At 55.3% G+C, this 24,707-nt stretch overlaps 1 protein-coding gene across 1 annotated transcript; it reads left to right on the top strand.

The window, feature by feature from the left end:
• The first annotated feature begins 4,775 nt into the window (after window positions 1–4,775).
• LOC119248826 (pregnancy-associated glycoprotein-like) lies at window positions 4,776–12,465 on the top strand. Its single transcript, XM_037515700.1, has 9 exons — window positions 4,776–4,828; window positions 6,234–6,393; window positions 7,849–7,966; window positions 8,058–8,176; window positions 9,245–9,441; window positions 10,304–10,420; window positions 10,880–11,024; window positions 11,111–11,218; window positions 12,301–12,465. Exons 1-9 carry the CDS (start codon window positions 4,776–4,778, stop codon window positions 12,463–12,465), a joined length of 1,182 nt encoding a protein of 393 aa, XP_037371597.1.
• Window positions 12,466–24,707: the final 12,242 nt, after the last annotated feature.

Below are 24,707 nucleotides of genomic sequence, written 5' to 3'. Positions count from 1 at the left end.
ATAAATCAATTAAAAAAATACTAAAAAACAAAAACAAAAACAAACACTCCCAACCCCCAGGGCGATCTGGACGTCAGACACAAGGAGAAGCTCTGCTCCAGGGCAGCTGGAGATCAGACAGCCCCTGAGCTCCAGCACAGGCCTGGAGGCGCATCAACAGCATTCATTCCAAAGCTGGCCGTCCAGAGCGAAACCACAGCCAGGGAGAGACTCGGGGCTTAAACTTGGGGCTTTCTGACTCCAGAGTGTCAGTCTCTGTTTTAAACTAAATTACTCGGTCCAGGGTGACCTTCTGCTCTCTGGGCCTCAATCCCCCATCTGCAAAGTCAGAGACCGGACCAGATGGCCCCTCAAGACATTACATTACACTATGAAGCAGCTCCCTCTCAACCCCTCAATCCCAGACAGGCTCCCACCAAAGGCAGTGTGTGAATTTGGGTCCAAAATGCATAATTGACTTCGTATAATGCTCAGATAGCACTGCCATGACTCAAAGCACCCCACACCTGTTAACTCCTTAGGCTCTGTTATTATGCTCCATTCGCAATTGGGGTGCAAAGCAGAGAGAGGAAGTACCTTGTACAAGATCTCTCCGTGAGCTGGTACCCAAGCAGGCACTTGAGCCAGGCCATAGGGCCCTGCACACGGAGCCAGCCACAGCCACACGAGGAAGCCACCAGCACCCCTCCACCAAAGGGGGCTTCCTCCTCTGCACCCAGTCTCTGCCTGTGGGCACTCTTGTTTGATTTCACGTGCCAACGCTGGCTGGGGTGGGCATTCTAGAAAGCAGCAAAGCCACTGACCACCACTTTTCCTCCCAGCCTGGAGTGGGGCCTGGTCCTTTTCCCCCACAGCTGGGCGCGCAGAACAGAAGCAAGCGTTTCTCACTATCACATGCAGAGGGCTCGGCAGATAGTTCGAATAACTGCATTAAGTTGATAACAGAAGTGATATCACGTGGAAGGTAAATCCACCTGCCTGCATGTCTTAACCTTTGCCCTTGTTCTACCTGGAAATGCACCCTCGAATAAATCAAGGCCTTGGGAAGGTCGCGTGCAGATTTTTCAGATATCTGAGGTGGAGCCTGCTGCCCTGCCAAGATCTTGATTCTCCAGCGTAAATATCCAGTGAAAAGTCCATTTCCAGGGAAATGCGGGATTGGAAGCCAAGGCCTCAGGCCACGGCCGGCTGCCCCTCGCCCCCCGTTCCCACTTCCCTCTCTCTGGGGCTGTGATCTTCCTCCCTCTTAACGTCTCCCCTCTTCCTGTCCCCCTCATGTTTTACCCCCGCTTTGCTTTTTCCTCCTCCTCTCTCCAACTTCTAACCCCTGTTCTAAGTCCCCCCCACACACAGGAGAAACGCCACGCTTTTGTCCTTGACCTGCAAGGCCCACCGGTGACCTCCCTGGCCCGCCTTCTCCACGTTCTCCGAGCATCATGATGCTGTTCGCCCAGGTTTCCAGTCCTCCCCTGGACGTGGCCTCGGGGGCCTGCCAGCCTCCCTTGCCCGTCCGTGTGGCCATGGGGCTTGTGGGGACCGATGAGACGGGGCCGTGTGACACATGTCACGCCTGCCAAACACTTGTCTGCCGCCCAAGTCTCCGCCTGCCTCATTCCCCAGGGAAGATGTCCCAAGTGACCCTCACGACCCGGGGAGGGCGCGGGGAACCTGTCTTTAGATTGTGTGTGGCTTGTTGCTGCCCGCACTGCCCAAGCTGCCGAATGTCCCTCAGTCAGGGGGTCTTGCCCTCCCCCCGGGCCTCTCACCAGCCCTGAGTCCACGCCACGCCCTCTTCCCTGGCCCACTGGGCAAGTCCACTCAGCCGTTGAGACCTGGCAGTGAGACTCCACCAGGACGGTCTCCTGGCTTTCTACCTAAGGCGGCCTGGGGCATCTGCGGGGTCACAACCTTGGGGGTGCCACGCAGCATCTGAAGCCAGGACCGGGAGGGCGAAGCAAGCCAGAGGACAGTGGGGCGATGGCAGTTTTCATGGCCAAGGGCTTGGGCGCTACGAATCAGTTTTCTAACCCAGATCCTGAAAGTTCATGCAGAGGTTTGAACCGAGTTTAGCCTTGTGCACCCTCCAGGTGGTCTCAACATCTAGAATTTTTATTTTTTTTACATTTTAAAAGGGCAGGTTTATTGGGAAAAGGAGAAAAAGAGAGGCCCCTGCAGAGTCACAGGCGGGCGGGAGAGGCTGCCCTTTACAACGTCGGGGATTTTATCTTAAGAATATGTCCTTGGGCAGCTTCTGGGAGCGGGAGAGTAGGCAGCGCGCCCGCTCCTGGAGGTGGCAGGGCGCTGAGCTTACCTTCCCCGAGGCCCGGCCTCCCCGGACGCCTGGAGGAGCCGCCCTTTCTGGGTTGGGTTATTCTGCCTCCTTGGTCTGCAAGACCTGCGAGCCGGAGGGACGCTGGCCCTGCAGGGTAGCAGCCGGGCTCCCCGGGGGTTGCTGGGCAGTGGCTCAAGGGGGGGGACTTCAGGCCTCCTTCCTGCCTGCCTGGCTCTGGTGTCCCGGAACAGTCTGCACACTGTCCCCTCTGCACAGGAGCCTTGACCACTGTCAAGGGGAGTTCACTGAAAGCATGAATATCTTCCTGCAGACAACCATTTTCCTTCTTGGTCCCCCTTCCCTCCCCACTCGCCCCTCTGCCCCTCCCCACCCAGCCCAGCCCTGGGCCATGGATGTGCAGCCCTCGGTTGGCTCCTCCACTTCCTCGTCTGTATGTCTTCCAGGAGTTACCAGTCACATCCAGACTTCAGCTGCCTCCTCTGTAAAGTGGGGACCCTCTCGATCTCATAGGGCTCCCATGAAAAGCACGAGGGAAAATGCATTCAGTGTCTCAGGGGAGGACGCCCTTGAATGAGGAGCCTCAGTGCCCGGGAGACTGGAGTGTTCGGGGAAAGCCTCCCATTTGAGGTGACAGCTGAACTTGGGGAAGCAGCCACCCGTGCAACAAGCTGGGAGAAGAACCTTCCAGAACGAGGGAAGTAGCAATGGCAAAGACCCAAGATGGCCAAGCTCAGTCAATGGCTGCTCCCCAGGCAGGGGAGCATCAAGGCCACAGCTGTCCCCCAGGGCACATCGAGACCACAGCCACCCACCATGACCTCATCACACACCTCACTAGTGAGTCCCCAGCAGTGAGCCTCACTCGGCTGCCAGGAGGGCAGCTTCTGCGGCCATGCGCCCACTGGGATGGAAGATCTGAGGCTATGGGGCTATTGCCAGCAGCAACGGGTCTTGGAGCACAGTGGAGCCACCAGCAATCACTCCGACCCCCTCAATCTGCCTGTCCTCCTGGGTGGAGCCTCTAGCGCACTAGCCCGGGCATCTATTTTCCCTGAGGTGAGCCTGGGGCCCCGGGGAAGGGCCAGTCCCTCAGCATAATCTGGTTCCTCCATCACTTCTCTAAAGGTGCCCACAGGGTATCGGCACCAGTGCCTGCCCACGTAGTCCAGTGATGGGAGCTCACACTCCATGAGGGCCAGGGATGCCCAGCCTTACCCTGGGGGTCTGCTCTTTTTCTCCAGCCAAATCCATCTATTAATTCAGTAACCTTGAAGAAGTGGGCAAGTTTGTAGATCAAATAGTCTCTCAAGATGAAACCAAGAAGATACAGAAGAATTGAATAAACCCCATTACTAGCATGGAAATTGAAAGAGTAATTAAAAATCTTTGCCAAACAAAAGCCCAGGGCCAGACAGCTTTACAGACTAGTTCTATGAAAACTTTGAAGAACTTATGCCCATCCTGCTCAAATTATTGCTCAACACCCAAGAAGAGAGAAGGCTTCCTGGTGCATTTACAAAGCTGGCATCACCTTAACACTGAAACCAGAGGAAGAGGCCTCGCATCCATATAGCTAAATCCCTACAGAGTGTGAAAGAGTCATCCCTCCATCCCCTCCCCCACTTCAAAGTGCCAAGGTCTTTCTGCAATATCAAAGACGCATCACCCTTGAACCCAGACTTGGCTGGCCCTCCCGCTTCAGCCACATATTCCCTGAACAATACATAAGACGTTGCATCGAAGCCTCCAGAGGCTGACTGGAAATTGCTCTAAACGCAACCCAGTCCACGCAGGAAAAGGGTTCATGTTATATGAGTAAGAGGGGGCTAAGGGGAGCCACCAGGTTGCCAATCTGGGCACAAGCCAGGCTTGATCTGCCCCCAGGCCCCGGTAGCTGGGCTGCCCCCACCCCATGCCTAGATCTTGGAAGCAGAGTGGAATATAGGTGTCCCTGGCCTGCATCGTCCCACTGGATCCCACCCCAAAGCCACTCATGAGCTGCCCCCCAAGTCGTCACGCTCCCATTTAACCTCTTTTCCTCCTAACAGTCTCCTTTCCAAGGAAGGCCAGCAAGGCGTGCTGGGTGGTGGGGTGGGGGGCGGCTCTCTGGGAAGAATGCGGGGTGATCCTAAACACCAAGCGTGACACCTGGCACTTACTGTTATCACATTATTAGCGGGCCTTTCCCTCCACGGTGGTCCTCTTTATTACACCATGTGGTTCTGATTTTTTTAACCAAGTCCCAAGGAAGAGATCGCAGTAGAAATCTCTGTTTTTGAAGGATTTCCTAAGTGTCCTCCTCAAGAACACTGAGTGGGGGCGGGGAGAGGGTTAAAGATCATATCAGGTAGATTTGTCTTTCTTATCAGGATCCTTAGCAGCCCTGGGGGGACAGCTAGGGCAGGTGCAGGTGTACATAAGGACCACGGTGCTGCAGGCGCAGAGCCAGCCCCGCCCTGAGCACTTGAGTCAGGAAGGAAGCATGAAGTGGCTTGGGGTCCTCTGGCTGGCGGCCCTCTCAGAATGCTTAGTCAAGTAAGTTTGGGGACATGGGAGAGACGGGAAGTGGGGGGGGCAGCAGCCTTCTTTCTGGGTTCTTTCTTGCTTCCTTCTTCTCCCTAGCATCCGGGGAGAGAGAGGGGAGGGCAATCTTTCTCCATCTTAATGTTCTGGGCCGCGTGTACTGCTGAGTATCTTGCCACTTGCACTGTGGGGCGTCTGAAATCGGCCCCCAGTGCACGGAGGGTATTGGGGAGAAATGAGTGACCACTCCGCATTGGTGGGGACGGTTTTTAAAACCGAGGAAGCTGACTGTGACACTTGTCTTAGCTGCAAGGCAGTCAGTTTTCCATACCTGGCCAGCAAATCTTCCAAGTGTCTGTGAAGGCCTTCATCATGGACACTGTCCAGATGGTCTTGTGAGCTCCTTTGATCTCAAAGATGTGTCCTTAGGCAGCTTCTGGGAGCGGGGAAGGAAGTAGACCCACATTCCCAAGGGGATGGGAGGAGCCTCTCTGCCCTGGTCCAGCTGTGCAGTCACCCCTCTGATTGTCTTCCTCCCCAGGGGCCCAGGGGTGCTGGGGCAGGCCTGCAGAGTTGCACAAGTCCTGGGGCGCCCCTCACATCAGCAGTGATGTGCAAACGGCGCTCTTTGGACTTGCTCAGTGCACATCCTGTGCAGCTGTCCGCTGGGTCCCAGCTCCTCCTGCTCTGTCCACTCCAGGAGTGGGTGTCCCTCCGTCTTCCTCTTTGTAGACCTCCCTTCTATTTCTCTCTATCTTTGGATGTCTTTGTGTGCAGAAATCTCTGGGATTTTTGTTTGTTTGTTTCTGTTTTGATTCTTTCTTGTTCCTCTGCCCTTCTCATTTCCCTAACGTATTGTCTGTCTCGGCCCCCTTGAGTGTCCCCATGTCCTAGTTCCTCTGTCACCCCTCCTGTCTCGATAAACCCTGGAAAGAGAGCAAAAGGGCCACATCTAGACCCAGCTTTGCCTCAAACAAGCAGTGGGCCAGCGACTAAGTCACAAGCTCCCTGAATTTCCACTCCCCCCTCCCTCCCTCCCAGGGCTTCTTTGAGAAAGATACAGCGAGGTTGCCACAGCAGCTGTGGTGCAGACGATCGTCACCATCAAGACCTCCCGACATGGGAGTGTGACAGCCTCACCCCACTTAATACCCAAACATCCCAGAGAAGGGGGTCATCATTCCACCTTTTCACAGATGGGGAAACTGAGGATCTGAGTGGTGATGTGGCTCACTCAAGATTACACCATCGACCCTGTAGCCCGACCTAGGTCCACGACTGGCCCCCTCATGTCCTGTCCTAAGACGACGCTCAGGAACACAGCGGACGATCACAGCTCGGGCGCTGCTGCAGCTGGCAGCCCTGGCAGCTGGTTTCTGTCTCTAATTTCTTTCGCTTTCCCAATGTTGCCTTGAAGGATCCCCCTGAGGCAGGTCAAGTCCATGAGAGAAGAACTCAGGGAAAAATACTTGCTGGACGGCTACCCAGAGAAGCAGCCCGACATGCCAGCCTACAAGTATCTTCACAGATATCTGAACGAGGACAAGACTTTCATGCCCCTGAGGAATTACCATGACGTGAGTGTGGTGGAGGGGACGGCACCCCCGAGCGCACCCCAGAGTTCTGGATGAACATGGGTGGTCTGGAGGCGGGAGCGAGAATATTGGGGCAGGGGCTCCCATAGGCAGAAACACCATAGGGCAGGGACCCCAAGCCTGCCGTGCTCGAGGGGAGATATGAGGTATGCTTGCTCTCAGGTCTTGGGGTGCAGTGCCCAGGCCCAGGTGGCAATGAACACCTGTCTCTGTGCCAGCGAGTTATCACCAGGCACCAGTGAACCATGTGTCTGGTTTGAGGGGGTTTGCACTGAGCTAGGTGAGTCACTGGATTTTAGGTGAAGGCTGAGCCACATCTGATCAAATGACAAAGTCAAATGAAAATCGGGCCTCCCCGGTGGCGCAGCGGTTGAGCGTTGGGTTGAGAAGTTGCCCGCAGCCTCTGCAGCGCTGGTTCGATCCCGGCTGCTCCCCGGCCACCGGAGGAGGGTCCCACATGGCGCGCAGACCTCTCCTGCCGCCCGCTGCTCCCCTCAGCAGTGTACTTCGGTCCTTCTGCCTGCTCTGCTCCCCGCTCTGGCTCTGGTGAATTCTCTCACCCTCCCGCTCTTTTGACTGTACCCGGTGCTTGTATAAATAAATAAAAATAAATTAAAAAAAAAAAGTCAAATGAAAATCAAGGTCAGTACCCCAGGTAGAGGGGTGTAACCCCTGCAGCCCCAAGAATGACTCCAGTTAAAAGTCATTGAGCCCTTATGGTACAGGATCTTGTAAAAAACTAACATTATGGGAACTGTTATTGATAGCAAAAGGTCCTGTCTCTTCTTCAAGAAAGCATCGCTCGGGCCTCCCCGGTGGCGCAGCGGTTGAGCGCTGGGTTGCGAAGCTGCCCGCAGCTTCTGCAGCGCCGGTTCGATCCCCGGCTGCTCCCCGGCCACCGGAGGAGGGTCCCACATGGCGCGCAGACCTCTCCTGCCGCCCGCTGCTCCCCTCAGCAGTGTCCTTCGGTCCTTCTGCCTGCTCTGCTCCCGGCTCTGGCTCTGGTGAATTCTCTCACCCTCCCGCGCTTCTGACTGTACCCAGTGCTTGTATAAATAAATAAATCTTAAAAAAATTTAAAAAAAAAAAAAAAAAAAAAGAAAGCATCGCTCAGCCTGAGACAGGCAAAGAGTAAATAGTGTTCAGTAAAAGGTACTGATGTGACACTGTGTTGCTATGACATGTTTTGAGTTTAAAGGAAGTGGCCTGGGGTCACCTAGGAGGGCTTCCTGGAGAAAGAAGCACTCTAGCTGGGCTCTAAGAGTAGAAAGGCTTCAGGGGAGACCGAGGCACTGGCCTGAGCAGGGGCTGCAAGGTGGGGCAGATGCAAAGTGATTTCAGGAGACCTGGGGACACTCTGATGGAAGCAAGCACCCCAGGAATTAGGGGAGACCTGGGTAGCCAGGCCTGCCCCTTCACCTCAACTCCACCCTGCAGATGGCCTACGTCGGCAACATTCATGTTGGAACACCCCCTCAGAACTTCAAGGTCATCTTCGACACGGGTTCAACCCACCTGTGGGTGCCCTCCATCTACTGCTCCAGCGCAGCCTGCAGTGAGTACCCCGTCCCTCCTTCTGCATCCCATACCCCCCTTGGTCCTTGACAGGCCCTAAGGATGCTCACCCCCTCCCATGTCTCCTGCAGCTAATCACCAAGTCTTCGACCCTCAGCAGTCATCTACCTACGTGACATCTTACGAGACTTTTAGCATCTTCTACGCCTCCGGGGAGGTGTCCGGATTTCTGGCCTCTGACAATGTTCAGGTAGCGAGGAGACGGGAAGACCAAGAGGTTGCTGCGGCCAGCCTGCCGGGTGTGGTCGCCGCTTACTGGCCAGCCAGGAGCAGCCCATCCTTTCCAGCAGCTGGCTGCCTGCTGAGGGGTCTGGGGGCGGATGTGGCTCTACTCCCTTCCCCGTGGTTACAACTCAGGGCTGCTTTGGGCGTGAGCAGGCAGAGGTGAGGAAAAGAGGTGGGTACCTTTGTGTTCTCAGCGCCCCTGCCAGGCACCTTAGCCAGAGTAATGCCCACGCGCTGCCACAGCCCCACGCAGCAGCCACAGAGAGTGAGTGCTTTGCCCAAGGGCACATCCTGGTGAGCAGTGGAGAGGAGTCAGAAGTCATACATGCGGGGGTCGTGGCGGGGAGAGGTGTGCTGGAGGCTCTTGGGGCAGCCAGGGCTCCAGGTCCCCGAGTAGGGAAAGCCAGACCCCAATAAATGGGTGCTTACCTTTGGGGGCCTGAAGGATCTGATGAAAACTAGATTCTTAAAGAATCTAATAAAGACTATGGACTGTGTCCCCCAAGGCACCTGAGCACGCACACACACACACACACACACACACACACACACACACACTCGCACCCATTTCCAAAAGCACATTTCCCAGGTGGAACTTTCACACCAGCCCTGATGGTCATGCAATGTCACGGGCCTCTGTGTTCCTGGGTGGACGCAGACTCCACCAGGAACCGCAAGGAATTTGCTCTCTTTCTGTCATCAGACTAGCAGAAGATAAAAAAAGGCTATCCTGCTCTTCGCTCATTTTGTCCTCAAGGGGGAACGATTTAGTCCCCTTCTGAGCCTCAGTTTCCCCACCTGTTAAAAAAAAGGAACCAGGGATATTTGACAATTCAGAAGATGTTGGCAAGGGGAGCAAGAGTTGGAGCAGACTGCACAAACACCACCCACATTCCTGATGAGCTTGTTACACCCATCGGGGCTCAACTGGGGCACTGCCAGGCCTCAGCTTTTCATGGTAATGCCCACCTCCACTCAGCCCAGCCCTGCCACATCTCAAAGCCTTACACGGGAACACCTTTCTCTTCCTCAGATCGGGAACCTTATTGTCATGAACCAGACACTGGGCCTGACCCTGAAGGAGGGCGAGGCTATGAAAAATGGGCCCTTCGATGGTATCCTGGGCCTGGCCTACCCTGGCCTCTCCCGCCTTAAGATCACCCCCTTCTTTGACAACCTGCGGCAGCAAGGCCTCCTTTCTCAGGAAGTCTTCGCCTTCTACTTAAGCAGGTAAGTCTGCATTGAACAAGCCCTTTCTCCAACACAATCTGATCCAGAAGTTTCCTGAGAGATAGTCTAGTACAGGGGTCAGTCAACAAACTGTGGTCTGAGGTCCAAATCTGGCCCACCACTCACTTTTGTAAATAAAGTTTTATTGGCTCACAACCATGTTCATGCATGTATGTTTGTCTGTGGCCGCTTTTGCTCTGTAACGGCAGCCTTGAACAGTTGCCAGAAAGATCCTGCAGTCTGTAGTGCTAAAATATCAACAAGCTGGCCCTTTGCAGGAAAGTTTGCTGACCCCTTGCGGTTCAATTCCCTCATTCGACAGATGGGGAAATGGAGGCTCAGAGAGGAGGTTTGCACACAATTTCTCTGTTGGTACTGGAATTGGCAGCACTGGAATTCACCCCTGAGGTGCACCTCCCCAAGAGCAGGGGTCACAAGGGTTCTGGGAGGGGAGGGGGGAGACCACAGACCAGAAGATTGAGGGTTGGGAAGACTGTGTCTTCCCACCAAAGGCAGAGGTGGACCCATGATTCCATGTGTGGTTGAGCTATGGGCTCCAGGAAACCTGGGTTCAAATCCCAGCTCTAGAGCATGATTGGAAGCTGCTTAGTTGATCTCTCTGAGCCTCCAGAACCCTGAGCCCAATCAAAAGAGATGACTCATTCAACAAATATTTTCCAAGCAGGTAGGGAGGGCAGGCAAGGAATACGTATAGACGTGAAAGCTGTATGAGGTGTGGCCCACGGTGGACACAGCCCCAGACAGTACCTGGCATTTCACCGCGCTTGTAGAGAGTCACCTGTTACTCCCCCCCACCCCCCCTCCCCCGGTAACAAGCTCTTCCTCTTCCTCCTCCCCTCAGCAAAAGCAAGGAGGGCAGCGTGGTGATGTTCGGAGGGGTGGACCCCACCTACTACATTGGCGAACTCAAGTGGGTGCCCGTGTCCAGACCCCTTTACTGGCAAATAACCGTGGACAGGTGAGTCCCTCCTTCCAAGGGCTGTCACGAAAAATGCTCCATGCACATGTGTGTGCACAGCGTGGACACACATAACTGCACATAGACACACTCATGCACACACAGAGACACACAGGTGCACACACAGACACACATAGACATGCTTGTGCACACACAGGCACACAGATGCACACACACATAGACACAGACACTCATGCACATGGACACACACAGACACACTCGTGCACATATAGACACACACATAGACACACAGACGCGCTCATGCACACACACACAGACACGCTGCCCAAGGATTCATAAACACCCCCCAGGTGCATGCAAGAACGGTGAGGGTGGGCTTGACCAGAGCGAAGGAAACGGGGGGCAGGATCGAACTGAAGGCTGTTCTGGGGATACCAGGGATTGCCGGTGGCCAGAAAGGTAGCAGAGTGACCCAGGTGACTGCTTGTCCCCTGTCAGCATCTCCATGGACGGGATTGTCATTGCTTGTTACGGAAGCTGCCAGGCCATCCTGGACACCGGGACTTCGCTGCTGGCTGGCCCGGCAACGGAGGTCCTCAACATCCAGAAGAGACTCCGTGGCAGGCACTACTACAATGAAGAGGTGCAGGGTCATGCCTGGGGTCACCCGGGGCTCCCCTCAAGGAAGGATACGCTAGGCCAACCTTGTCCCCTCCCTTCCCCTGACAGTTGGTGGTCCCCTGCGAGGCCAGGAATACCCTGCCTGACATCGTCTTCACCATCAATGGCTTCGACTTCCCTTTGCCAGCCAGCGCCTACATCCAGCTGATCCGCGTGGTGAGGGGTCAACCCCTGGTCTGGGTCTCAAATGTGGGACTTGCAGGAAAGGGGGGCTGCCACCCAGAGGCCAAGTCATGCCAATGCAGGCACTGCTGCGCCTCCACCCTCACCCCCAAGTTGAGGCGGGTGCCTCCCACAAAACAAACCTCCAGGTAGCAAAGGGCAGCCAGGACACCATCATCCTCAGATAAACAGGGAGCACCCGCCGGTGCAGCGGGGTGCTAGGCATAAGCAGAGGGGACACATGGCCTCTGTCCTCAAGGAGCTTCAGTTGAACCAGGACGCAGGGGTGGGGGAGCCTGGAAGTCAGCTGTGGCAGGCCCCAGCCAGGCGGCAGGAGCAGCGACAGGCGGGGACAGTCCCGGCGTGTTGTCCCACCATAATTACCAGCCAAGCGCGCTCCTCTCTCCAAGCGCCCTGGACCTAAGGTCACCCTGGACCTAAGCCACGACTTCCCCTTGGTAGCCCCAAGTCCGGCTCTGCGAAGGGGGGTATGAGCCCCTCCCCTGGTGGGGTGGTCACATGCTGCAGTGAATAAAAGATGCAGAGAGCTGGCAGCACCTGGCAGTGGCTGAGGCTGAGTAGATGCCAGCCCGGCAGCGTCTGCAGAGGGTCTGCAGAGGAGACCCAGGGGGTTCGTGAGCCTTTAAGAAAGAGGGGGCTGAAGCGGATCTAAACCCCAGCCTCACCGCAGCCCTCGGGGGCCTGCTCAGGGCAGGCGGGTCTGCCGGGGCTCCATGCCCAGGGCACCCCAAGGTGCCAGGGTACCAAGAGGCGCCGGGAGCAGACCCTGCGGGCTGCAGACCCCGGGGAGCAGGGGAGGGCGCGAGCCTGGGCAGGACGGCTGCCGGGGTCCCTCTCGGAGAGGAGGGGCTGGAGGACCGGGGAGAGGACAGGGGTTCTCTGCCGGGGGAGCAGCCCGACCGGCTGGGAGGGGATCCCGGCGACCCTGGGCCCCCGTGCGCTCCCCTCTTCTGCAGCGGCGCTCGCCCCCGGAGGGCAGGAGCGGGGCGCGGGGCCGCGGCGGGCTGGGGGTGCCGGGGCGGGCGGGCGCGCGGGGCTGACGGGCTTCTCCCCAGGGCGGGCCGCGGGCCCGGGACGGCTGCTACAGCAACTTCAGGCCGCTGCGCGACGCCCCGCGGCCGCGCTTCTGGGTGCTGGGGGCCGTCTTCCTGCGCAAGTTCTTCTCCGTCTTCGACCGCGAGAACGACCGGATCGGCCTGGCCCCGGCGGCGTGGGTGTGAGCGCGGCCGCAGCGCAGGCGGGACCCCCGGCGCGTCGGGCACCCCACTAGGGCCGCCGCCCCCCCAACCCCACCCCGAGCTCGGCGCGCGCGCAAAGCAGAGGGTTGCGGGGCGACGCCGGACCCCGGGCTCGCTCTCGGGGACCTCGGGGCGCCAGGCGCTGGAGGAAGGGGCGGCGGGGGCGGGGGGAGGGGGGAGCCCCTCCTCAGCCAGCAGCAATTTCAGGGGAGCAGGACGAGCCGGCGCTGGAGTCCGCTGACAGCGCGCTCAGATCACCCCGCGGCTCTGCGCCCCTGGGCTGTTTTAGGACGGTAGAGCTCATGTCAAATGTTTTACTAAAATAAATAAATATTTTTCCAATGGTCCCTTCCTGTTGGGGGGCGGGGGGAGTAGGAATGGGGCTTGAATCCTAACGGGTATGGAGTTTCGGGGGGCGGGGGGGTATGGAAACATCCTAAAACGGAATCGGGGTGATGGCAGCATAATTCCGTGGATGTGTAAAAAACCACTAAACTGTACACCTTAAATGGTAGAACTGATGACATGTGGAGCTCATCTCAATAAGGGTGTGTGTGCATGTGCGTGTGCATGTGTGTATGCATGTGCGTGTGTATGTGCATTGTGTGTGCGCATTATGTGTGCATGTGCGTGTGTGTGCATATGCGTGTGCATATGCGTGTGCATTGTGTGTGTGCATTGCTTGTGTGTGTGCATGTGTGTGTGCATGTGTGTGAACTGCAGGGCCCACCCCTAAGGCTACTGTGCCGGTTAAATGGACTAAGCTACAGGAAGCCTTTAGGGCAGTGACTGTCCCTGGGTGGCGCGAGCAGAGAAGGCCCAGAAGGATGTAACGTTGTTAGTTCTACCCAGGAAGCAGCAATAAGGGCAACTTTTCTCCTTATATTTTTCCTAGTTTTTTGTTGTTGTTGTTGTATTTGGGCTTGTTTTGTTTTGCTTTTTGCTGACAGCTTTTAAGAGGGGAGAAGGCCTTGCATCATTCTGTAAAAGGCAGAGGGTTCCAGCAGGAAGGGGGTCCCCCCTGGCGGGGTTACCTGCTGGAGAAACGGTTTCCCGCAGAAAGGCGTTTGCGGAGCAGCTGGTGACGGGCCGCCACCCCGCGGCCCGAGGCCGGAGCGGGTGCCACAGCCACGCCCGCCGCCTCCCGTTCCCGCCCGTGGGCCTGACCTTGCTCCATCTGCTTCATGGCTTTTTAGCGACATGAAACCAGCACGAATTCTCCCACCTTTAGACCTGCTAATCCCACTTAGATAAATAGACTCCAAATATATACTCCCCCGCCCCTGGAATCTATTTATACCCGTGAGAGTTAGAGATCAGCCTAGATTCTAACTGCAGAGAATATCGGATCGACTATTTGCGGCTCTTAAAGTGGTGGCTGTACACTATGAGCCCCGCAAGACACCCCCCTTCCGTCAGGCCTTCTCAGGCCTCTTTGTCTAAAATATCATCTCTTTCCAGCACCCCTGCCCCCTGTCCACTGCCCTGCTTTCCCTTCCCCCAGCATCCCCACTTCACACTCTATCTCATCGCTTTGTTTACCCCACGACTATCCGTCTCTTTCCCTGGAGTGTAGAGTCCCGAGGACAGTGGCTGAAGGCTGTCATATTCCTCCACAGGTCCCCCCCACCCCGAGTGTCTAAATGAGGGGCTGGGATGGAATAGATGCTCCATAAATGTGGGTCGGTGGGTGGAAGGTGAAACCAGTGATAACAGCACACCATATCCTAGGTTTCAATTTAGTACAACTCTATAAAAGCAAAACACGAGGACCTACCCGGCCGACTACACGTATCTGCTTGGGCTGCCACAGGGACACGATACAGGGACACTGAATGTTCGGTTCCAGGCCATCTTAATACAGTGAATATCGCCATGAAGTCACACAAATGTTTTGGTTTCTCGGTGCATAAAAATGTTATGTTCAGACTACACTGTACTTGGTATGTTAAGTGTGCAATAGCATTGTGTCTAAAAAAAGGGGGTACATACCTTAATTTCAAAATCTGAGCCATCATCTGACCTTCAGCAGGTGCTAATCTCTTTGCTGGAGGCTGGGGTGGCTGTGTTGGTTTCTTAATATAAGGCAACGAGAAGCTTGCCACGTTCAGGGGCTTGTCCTTTCACGGAAGATTTCTCCAAGGCATGCAATGCTGTTTGATAGCAAATGACCCACAGCAAAAACTCCTTTCAAAATTGGAATCAAAGGGCCTCCTGGTGGCCTACAGGTTAAGTCTCAGCACTATCACTGCCATGGCCTGAGTTTGGTCACTGGCTAGGCAGCTACCCACATGGCACAGCAGACCACTCCTGTCTTACCGGCTGCTCCCCTCAGCAGTGTATTTCAGTAGATCCACCTGTTCTGCTCCTCCCTCAGTCTCTGGTGAATCCTCTCACCCCCCGCACCTCTGGCCTACACCCCAGTTCTTCTATGCAAAAATAAATTTTTTTTTTTTTTTTGTTTCTTTTATAGAGGCATGTTTTATTTATTTATTTGTTTGTTTGTTTTGTTTATACATGCACTGGGTACAGTCAGAAGCGCGGGAGGGTGAGAGAATTCACCAGAGCCAGAGCGGGGAGCAGAGCAGGCAGAAGGACCGAAGTACACTGCTGAGGGGAGCAGCGGGCGGCAGGAGAGGTCTGCGCGCCATGCGGGACCCTCCTCTGGTGGCCGGGGAGCAGCCAGGGATCGAACCGGCGCCGCAGAGGCAGCGGGCAGCTTCGCAACCCACCGCTCAACCGCTGCGCCACTGGGGAGGCCCTGCAAAAATAAATTTAAAAAAATCAAAATTGGAGTCAATCCTCTCAAACCCTGCAGCTGCTTCATCAACTCAATTTACATCCTCTCCTAACTCCTTTGTTGTCATGACAACACTGCTCAGAGCATCTTCAGCAGGAGAGGCTCCATCTCAAGTACCCACTTGCTTGTTCCTCCATGAGAAACTGTATCATGTGATAAAATCCATTCAAGTCTCATCACAAGACAGCAGCCATGGTCCCGGCCTCAGGCTGCACTTCTCATTATGGTTTCTCGCAGTTTCCGACACTTCTGCTGCTGCTTCCTCCACTGATGTATCAAAGCTCACCCATCAAGGTTGAATCAACATCTTCCAAACCCCCATGAATGCTGGTTTTTTGACCTCCCACGAATCATGAATGCTCGACAGCATCTAGAAGGGCACGAACTCTCCAGAAGGTTTCAATGTACCTTGCTCATACCCACTGGCAAGCTATAACCTAAGGCATGTGCTTCTTAGATAATAAGACTTTAAAGCCAAAAGTTCTCCTGGGTCCATGGGCTACACAAAGGATGTTGTATTAGCAGACATTAAAGCAATATTAGTCTCTGCGTCTCCACCAGAGTGCTTGGGTGGCCCAGGGCATTGTCAATGAGCACTGATACTTTGAAAGGGATCGTCTTTCCTGAGTAGCTGGTTGCAACAGTGGCTGATAATAGTCAGCAAACTGGGCTGCAAACAGGTGTGCTGTCATCCAGGCTGTGGTTCTGTTTCTAGAACACAGGCAGGGGAGATTCAGCATCATTCTTAAGGGTCCTCAGATTCGTGGGATGGCAAATGAGCATTGACTTCAACTGAGTCACCAGCTGCATTAGCCCCAGCAAGAGAGTCAGTGGGTCCTTTGAAGCTTTGAAGCCAGACACTAACTTCTCCTCTTAGCTATGAAAGTCCTACATGGTGTCTTCCAGTAGAAGTTTCTTTCATCTACATTGAAAATCTCATGTTTAGTGTATCTGCCTTCATCATGGATCTTAGCTACACCTACTGGTAACTTCTGCAGAGCCTACATCAGCACTTGCCTTTTTATGTGAGGGAGATGGCTTCTGGCCTTACACCCCATGAACCAACCTCTGCCCGCTTCAAGTTTTTCTTCTGCAGCTTCCTCACCCCTCTGAGCCTTCATAGAATTGAAGAGAATCAGGGCTCGCTCCAGATTAGGCCTTGGCTAAGCCAATTTATGCCTGGTTTGATCTTCTTTCTGAGACACTCCAACTTTCTCCATAAGAGCGGTAAGGCTGCTTCGCCGCCTTATGGTTCCTGTGTTCGCCGGGGAGCGCTTTCAGTTTCCTCCATGGGTTTTTCCTTTGCATCCACAATTGGCTCACTGTTTGGCACAAGAGAGTTAGCTTTCAGCCTGTCTCAGCTTTCAACCTGCCTTCCTCACAAAGCTTAATCATTTCCACCTTTTGATTTAAAGCAAGAGGCCTGAGGCTCTTCCTTTCAATTCAACACTTGGAGGCCTGTGGGGCTATTCCCTGACCTGATTCCAGTGCTGTTGTGTCTTGGGGAATGGGGAGGCCCAGGGAGAGGGGGAGAGATGGGCACGTCCGTGGAGCCATCAGAATACACACGGTTTGTAATTAAGTGGGTGTGCTTCCTGGTACCCCAAAACAATTACAACAGTAGCATCAAAGATCACAGATCACCATCACACACATGATAATAATGAAAAAGTCTGAAATGTGCAAATGACCAAAACGTGGTAGAGAGACGTGGCGCCAGCACGAGGCACTGACAGACGTGTGGACAGAACCCGTACGAGACACGCATCTGAGCAGCTCGGTAAGGTGAGACACGCCATGACCTTGAAATTCGTTTTCTGTACCAGTTCTGGAGCCCAGAAGTCCACGATCAAGGTGCCAGCAGGGCACTGTCCTCGAGGCTCTGTGCCTGGCTGGTGCACGGCGTGTCCAGGGCTCCCAACTCAGGCCCACACTGCGAGCTCATTCTGTCTTAATCGTCTCTTCAAGGACCTTATCTCCAAACATGTTCACATCCTGAGGCACAGAAGGGGGATTCAGACTTCAACATATGAATTTGGGGGGACACAATTCAGCCCATAACATGGAAAACACAAAAAAAGTCTACAATGTCGCCAAAGAAGGTAGGAATCAGCCTCACGAGCTCCTGGGCCCACGGCTCCCGGAGGGGGCGGTCAGGTTGCATCTGCTGGGTGTGGGGGCAACAGAGGGGGGCTAGGGGGAGATCTGAAGGTTTACAGAGGTTGGGGGGCTCCCTTCTTCCTCCAGCCCTCCACATTTTGCTTCCCCCCCCCCAGCTCCACTGTTGCCCAACGTGCGGAATAAACGAATGAGAGGATTGAGGCAAAGGGTTCATGAGGGTCTGAGAACTCAGGAGCCCGGCCAACGAGGGTGGCACAGGCAGGAAGTGAGGTGTAAGAAGATGGCAGAGCCTCCCCTGTGGATTGCAGGCTCACCCCCGCCCCGGGCCAAGGCCTGAAGACCCCAACACTGCTGCAGCTACAGCAGGGCCTTTGGGTGGTGATGGCGGGTGGGGTGTCCTGACTGCTCAGAGAATGGCGTGTCCAGCCGGAGCTGGAGGCCCAGGACCGGGGTTTTAAATGCCCTCGGCCACACCACCAGCTCCCTCCCCTGGAGCCAAGCAGAGCAAGTCACAGGTCAGAAGCCAGGCCTCAGGTCACGCCGAGAAGGAGCAGGGCCCAGATAGGACCAGGTTAGCTCAGAGAGGACCAGGTCCAGAACCCTAGCGATACGGAGGACAAAGGAGCCGGGACCCCGTGGGGCAGGGGGAGGAACGGGTTATCACCAGGGCCTTGACCTCCAGACCCAAGAGAAGTTCACGTCAGGCCACCGGCTCTGATAGGCCCACACTCAGGGGAGGCACCCTGGGGAGGCGCAGGGGGCTAGGGGGGCCAGAGGGGGGCGTCTGACGAGCCCTGTTTCCCGCTGTGGGGCTTTGGGCCAGCTCCTTGGTTACGCTCCAGTTCCCGGGAATTTTCCATACCCTGGTTAACATCTCCACCCTCCGCCAGCCCACTCCCAGGTTCCGTGCTCCAGTTAACCCCTGCTCTGCCCCGTGCTGACTTTCTGCTTCCCCCAGGCGCTTCTGACTTTCACCCCAAGCAGGTGCAGGACTGATTCTGAAGACCTGGGAGGATGGGCCTGAGGCTGGGCATCCCCCCGCCCGCATGCCGTGCGGGTGAACACAGTCCCGCTGAGGGAGCCTCCGCCTCCTCCCATGTCCTGACCATCCCGGAGCTTGGACCAGGTGCCAGCACCTCGCAGCCGCGGGGCCCCAGACTCGGGACTTTCCAGGTGCTGGGTCTTACGGCCCAGGCTATAAGCCCCCAAAGATGAGTGAGCTCCTGCTAGCCCCAGGGGCACCTCATCCATTCATCCATCCATCCATTCACCTCATCAAGCTGTCGGGAATGGGTCCTGCTGCAGTTGTCAGACGGCAAACCCGCTGGGCTGGCACACCCCTGGGAGCAGAGCCCGCCACCTGCAGGGAGCTCCCACCTGCGGGGCGCTGCCCACGACCCTGGTGCTGCCCACAGTCCCTGACACTGCCCAGGGTCCTTGGCTTTCCTCTCCTGGTGGGCCTGGGGGTGGGCTTCGGAGCTCTGGATTGGGCCCTCTGTGCATGCCTCCGCCAGGAAGGGGCCTGTGTTTCCACCACATTCTGAGAGGCAGTAAATGCTTACAGGTGTGGGCTCGGGACCAGCCAGCCTGGGTGCAGACCTGGCGCTGTCCTGCCGGCTGTGTAACCTTGAACAACTGACTCTGCCTCCGGAGAATAAGGGTTTCCTTATTCTCCTTATTCTCCACCTATCCTAGGGTGGTGCAAACAATACTAAACTGACACACCAGCCTTCGTCCTTACTAGCACCATCGCATTCACAGTGTCTAGGCCTCGTGCTCATCAGCCCCTGTCCACGCTCTCGCCCTGGGGCCCAGGACTCCCACCTCGGCCAGGTGCCCGTTCAGGTAGGAGGGGCCTCATTCATCTGCCCCGGGGCCATTGGAGAGGCTGGGACCAGCTTCTCTCCCAGCCCTCAGAAACTCTGGAAGCGAGACCAAGCAGGAATTGGTTTTCCTTGGGGGCACGGAGGAGCGAGAGCAGCAGGAAGGAGCTACCTGTGCCTGTCCCTTTTCAATTACGAAGCACAACAAACATGTAAAAATATGCTCAAAGCAACAATATACAACCTAACATAGCAAAATATACACATGCCACCCCGCCCAGGCCAAGACCAGTCCCAGGAAGCCTCTCTCCTGACCCAGTTTCAGCCCCAATGCCCCCGAGGATGTCCCAGGCCGGGGGCAGGCACACGCGGGCCTCCAAAGCCGCCTGTGACTCCTCACTGCCAGCTGTGCCCCCTCCCTGCTCTGCGCTCCAAGCAAGCGGCGGGTCTCTCTGGGCCTCAGTTTGCCGGAAACAAATGTGTTAAACGGTACCATGTGGTCCTGTACCCATCTGACGAGGGGAGAACACCTGGTACCTGGCGTCACACAGGTAAGCGCTCAGCACCTGTGGGCAGTTTCCCCACTAGGACTCATTTGGCTCAGACAGCAAGAGGGGGGAGGAGCAAGAGGACTCTCAGCTCTGCTCCCCCAAAACTCCCAAAATTGCAAAGGAGACAGTTGCTCAGGAGTCAGGGTTTGAAGGGCCTTTATTTCAGGGGTTTTACAAACTGGGTTCCTTCCGTTCCCGGGGGAGCCATAGGAATGTCTTCCGGGGTTAGTCAGGCTTCGTTCCCCAGACACTCGCCTGTTCTTTTCCCCATAATGGCTTAACATGTGTGTAGGGTTTATCCAAAGATGTTCTCCAAAATTAAATAACTGATGTGAACGCCTACAAATTATGATGAAAGGCAAACATTCTTTTTTTTTTTTTTTGACTGAGCAAAAGTTTGAGCAAGCACCTAAAAAAACACCAAGAACAACAGAGGCATGAACATGTGCTGGGTATTCTTGACCATCAGGAAATGCAAACCAGAACCACAAGGAGGTGCTGTCTGGCCCGCCAGGAGGGCCGGACCCAAAACGCTGCTGCTGCTGGTGTCCACGGAGCAAGAGGGCCCTGGAACCAGCTGGTGGAGGCCCCAACTACGCCAGCACCTTCAGAAAACTGCCTCGTTTCTACTAAATGTGCCCAGCGCTCCTCTCCCGGTTCACACCAGCACACCCGCTCGCGCTCAGCAAGGGGCTCGTTCTAAACCATTCACAGCCACATGCTCCACAAGGCCCCACGCCCCACACTCCCCAAAGGACACTCCCCAAAGGCCCGTCGGGACAGCTCCCTAAAATGTCGACGGGCACCACAGAATCATTTACAGCGGTGAAAATCACCCACTGGCCCCATGCCAGGGGTGAACACACACACACCTAGCCTGAGCGAAGAAGCCAGACACAGACATGCCTGGCAGACGGTGGCTGGGCCTCGAGACCCAAACAAGCCACGTTGGTCCTTGCTGTTTGAGGGGAGACTGAGGATCTTGGATTTGCAGGGGCCTGGGGCTGTGCGTGGAAGGGAGCCTGGGGGTGCTGGGGGGCAGCTGTAATGTTCTCCTGACCTGGGCCGTGGCTCCATGGCTGTGTTCTCTTCAGGAAAATTCATCAAGCTATTGTGCCCTGTTCACACCTTTCTGTGTGCATAACGCGTATCGAGAAGAATGTTTAAATGACTTAAATCGCTTGGAAAATACCTGAACACAATCTTTCTTTTTCAAGGGGTCACTGAGCCGTGCGCTGTCCATCTTTTGCAGATAAATAATCTTCACTTACAACATTGACGGTGGTCCCTTCCGGGTAGTGGGGTTGTGAGTTGTCTTAACATTTCTTGCATAATTGAGCCCAAAATATGACAAGTTTAAATTTTAAAAAATCAAACAGGCTTCTGGAGCCCTGCAGGGCTGAGGCATGGGAAACGTGTGCTCCCCGAGGATGGAAGGCTGTGAGGCGTGGAGAGAGGGGGTAAGGCCTTGATTGCAAGCCCCCAGGGGACCGGCTGTCCCGGGCTTATCGCCCCGAGATAGCACTATCGTGCTGAAGTGCTCTGCCATGTGCCGCTGAGATTTGGCTCTTCAGAGCTCGTGCCGCACTGGGTTTGACACGTTCCGGCACATTTCTGAACACCTGTGCCCTTGGCAGGGGGTGCCCAGCAGCTCTTAGTGCCCCTCGAAGCCCAGTGCCAGGCAGGCTAATGGCAAAGTAAACTCTGTTGTCTAATCTCCCTTCCAGCGGGTCTGGCACAACACGACTGCCTGGGTGCCCTGCTGGCAGCCACCGATTGGCCCGGCCGCTAGGCAGACCTCTCGGGAACATGTGTTGCTGGCATCTGGAGCCCCCCGTCTCTCCCAAGAATTCCTCTGGTAAAGGGGGCCGGTGGGGAAGTTTTCTCAGGCCCCTGGGACAGAGGCTGCCGTCAGCACGGAATGGCCCCCTTAAACCCCAGCAATGGATAGAAGACAGGAACCAGGTCGACGTGTGTGGCCACAGAGCCTGGCTGGACTCATAGGAGGCCCAAGACCAGAACTTTCTGTGACTGGGATTCTAATCCCTCCTGGTCATTAATTATTTACATGAACGTACTGACCACTGAGCCCTTCCTTCTGACCTGCATGAGCGGGGGTCCTGCGTCTCAAAGCATTCAGGGAAGAAGAGCAGAGCAGTGGGAATGCAAGTCTGGGGGGGTTTGCAGAGCAGCAGCCCCGTGGCGTCATGCCCTCCTGCTCGGCCCGCTCCTGCCTGGCCAGAAAATCGCCTTGCACAGCACAGAAATGGCGCACAAGTGGAGAAAAGTGGGAGGCAGCTGGTGGAGTTTTCTAGGTTTCTAGCCCTGCATTAGCTGTCTGTGGCTGGCGATAAATGAACACAAACTTAACCTCTTAAAGCAGCTCACCTGTAAAGCAACTCACAGGAACCCAGGCTGTTTGGCGGGGTGCTCTGTTTCAGGGTCCCTCACAAGACCCCCATCAAGGTGTCAGCCAGACTCTGGTCTCATCTGTAGCTGGACTCGAGACGATCACTCCCAAGTCTCCTGGCAGCTGGTGGGAGTTCCTTCCAGACTGCCAGACTGCGGGCCTCAGTCCCTCGAAAGCTGTGGACCGGAAGCCACCCCCTCTTCCTGCCATGTTGTCCCTGTGAGTCAGCGCCCCCAGGAAAGACAGTGTCTTTCAGACTCTGCCGGGAAGCCAGAAGGGGCAGCCTCACATGTCACCACAAGTGCCACTGATATGTGGAATACCACACTAAATGTGTGGTATTTAGTTAATACCATTAGCTAAATTAATGGTCAGGTAAAGACAAGCTGAAAAGGCCGCACTTGAGAGCCGAGTACAGAACTGAGACACCGAGGGGCGAGGGGCGGGGCAGGGTAAGAACAACGAGGGAAGGAGACACTGGTCTGCGGTGGGGGACAGGGGTGAGGTGGTGGCGGGTGCACTACGGTGCTGATGCCTGATGGTGTGCCGCAGTTCAAAAGGCAAGGAGGGAGGGAGGCGGGGAGGGAAGGAAATTATAGATGAAGACCGAGAAACAGAACCTCTAAAGTCATTGCCTGCACATCACAAATGTCTTTAATCATATGTTCATTTTAGAAACCTGAAGAACCATGTCTGTTAAGTTCACTCAGGACTATAAGCAAGCGATCCATGGAGAAAATACAACCTACTACTACTGCAAAATAAATAAAATAAAATGAGTGCTTCCATGTACTACGGGGGAGGTGAAAGATGAGCAAAGCACGTGTGATGATCTGGGTGGCTGATGCCCAGCAGCCCAGTTCTGGGGGCCCCCTGCATACCCCGCTACCACTCAACCACAGTTCCCTCTGCTTCCAAGTTGAAAGGATGCAGAAAACACTCAGTCCTTCCTTCTCTCTTTTTTGAAAACATGTCATGAGCAGCTTCAGACATGCATGGCATCAAGCTTGGAGAATAACGACACCCACCTGTGCCACCGCCCAGTGTAAGGCCCCAGTCACCCCTGGAGAGCCTGAGGAGCACCCCTTCCCCTGCACAAGGGCCCCTACCTGCCGCCCCCTTCCCAGCAGCAGCCTTGAGCCACGGGCTCCCCTCTGTGCCCTAGGACTTGGGCAGGCATCGCCAGCACCACCAGTTCCTCCGGCTAAGTGCTGCGATCAGCCCCAGGCAAGAGCAGAGATAAAGGGAGGAAGGTTTGAGGAGGGGGGAAGGAGCCAGGCAGGAAGCAGCCCCAAAGATGTGAAAGTGAAAAATAAGGTCATGTTTTAGCAGGTGAGTTTGAAATGCAAATGTGCTCTGCCCTTGTCACAACTGGTCTGTACCTAAACCACACTGCCTACCCCTCCATGCCTACCCGGTGGCACTGGAGGAAATCTGGAATTTTATAGGATCTGTGTCTGCTGATGCTAGAAAAATCAGGGCCTCTGACTTAGAACAAGACCCTCAGGGCTATTTACCCGGAGACCTCACCCACATATTTCCCTCTGTGCCAACTCTTGGATCAAAGTCTCCATTCCACTTTGTCCATTGAATAAATGCTACCAAGTACGGAATCCATTTGGTTGTTTAGCATCCTCTTTCAAGAAGAGACCATCTCTAAGTCATTCACACTCTAGTCAGAATTTGCCAAGATTGCTTTGCTCTACAGCAGCTGATTTAGGCAAGTTTTAAGCATGTTTCCAGAAGAGTCAAACCCAGGTGGGATCCCAAAAATGGAAGATTCAAGCCACCTGAGAGGATGGGAGCAGAACAGGAAGGCCAAAAGCGAGGGGCACAGCTTCCAAAAATAACAGCCCATTTCAAGTTTGGTCCCTCCAGGAAAGAAAGGCAGCCTCCTTGCCCTTGTTCCACTGGCTTATTTTCCTCTGTAGCGTTGCACACGCCTCTTCCCCAGAATTCAGCCCAACTGCCACCAGAGGCAAGAGTGAAAGACTCATCAGCAACCCCATAGCATAACATTTCTGTGAGGAAATGAGTCCTCACCCCCAACCAACAACCTATAAACGTGCTTCAGGGTAGCAGCTCCAGGAGTATAGCCCATCACGAAGTTGGGGAGCTACCCTCAAAAATCCCAACTGCCTGTCCCACCAGAACAAATCACAGTTTATCAAACTTCTTGGACACTTGTTCCATAGAAAATGACTTTTCGCCCAACTTTGTCCAAATCCTCAGCACGCAAAAGAACCGGGCCTCCCTCCATCCTTGCTCTCTGCAGCCACGCAGCAGTGGGGCGTGGGTACAATGGAAATCTACTCAACTGGAAACTGCTCGGCACAGGGCTTGAGGGCGGGGACAATCTTATCGGAAACTTTCTGATTGGGGTGGGGTAGTGGGTGGCATTGGAGGCTGATAAGGCACTTTCGGGAGCTCCAGCGCTGTATATAAGGGGCGGCGGCCGCCTGCACTGTACACCTTCCTCCCATCTTCCCTTCTCTGGAGACTTGGGATCCAGAAGAACC

This window comes from Talpa occidentalis, unplaced genomic scaffold, assembly GCF_014898055.3.
Source record: "Talpa occidentalis isolate TD23 unplaced genomic scaffold, MPIMG_talOcc4v2.1 talOcc4.17, whole genome shotgun sequence".
In the NCBI taxonomy this organism is placed as follows: Eukaryota; Metazoa; Chordata; class Mammalia; order Eulipotyphla; family Talpidae; genus Talpa; species Talpa occidentalis.
This window is presented reverse-complemented; position numbering and strand designations above follow the sequence as displayed.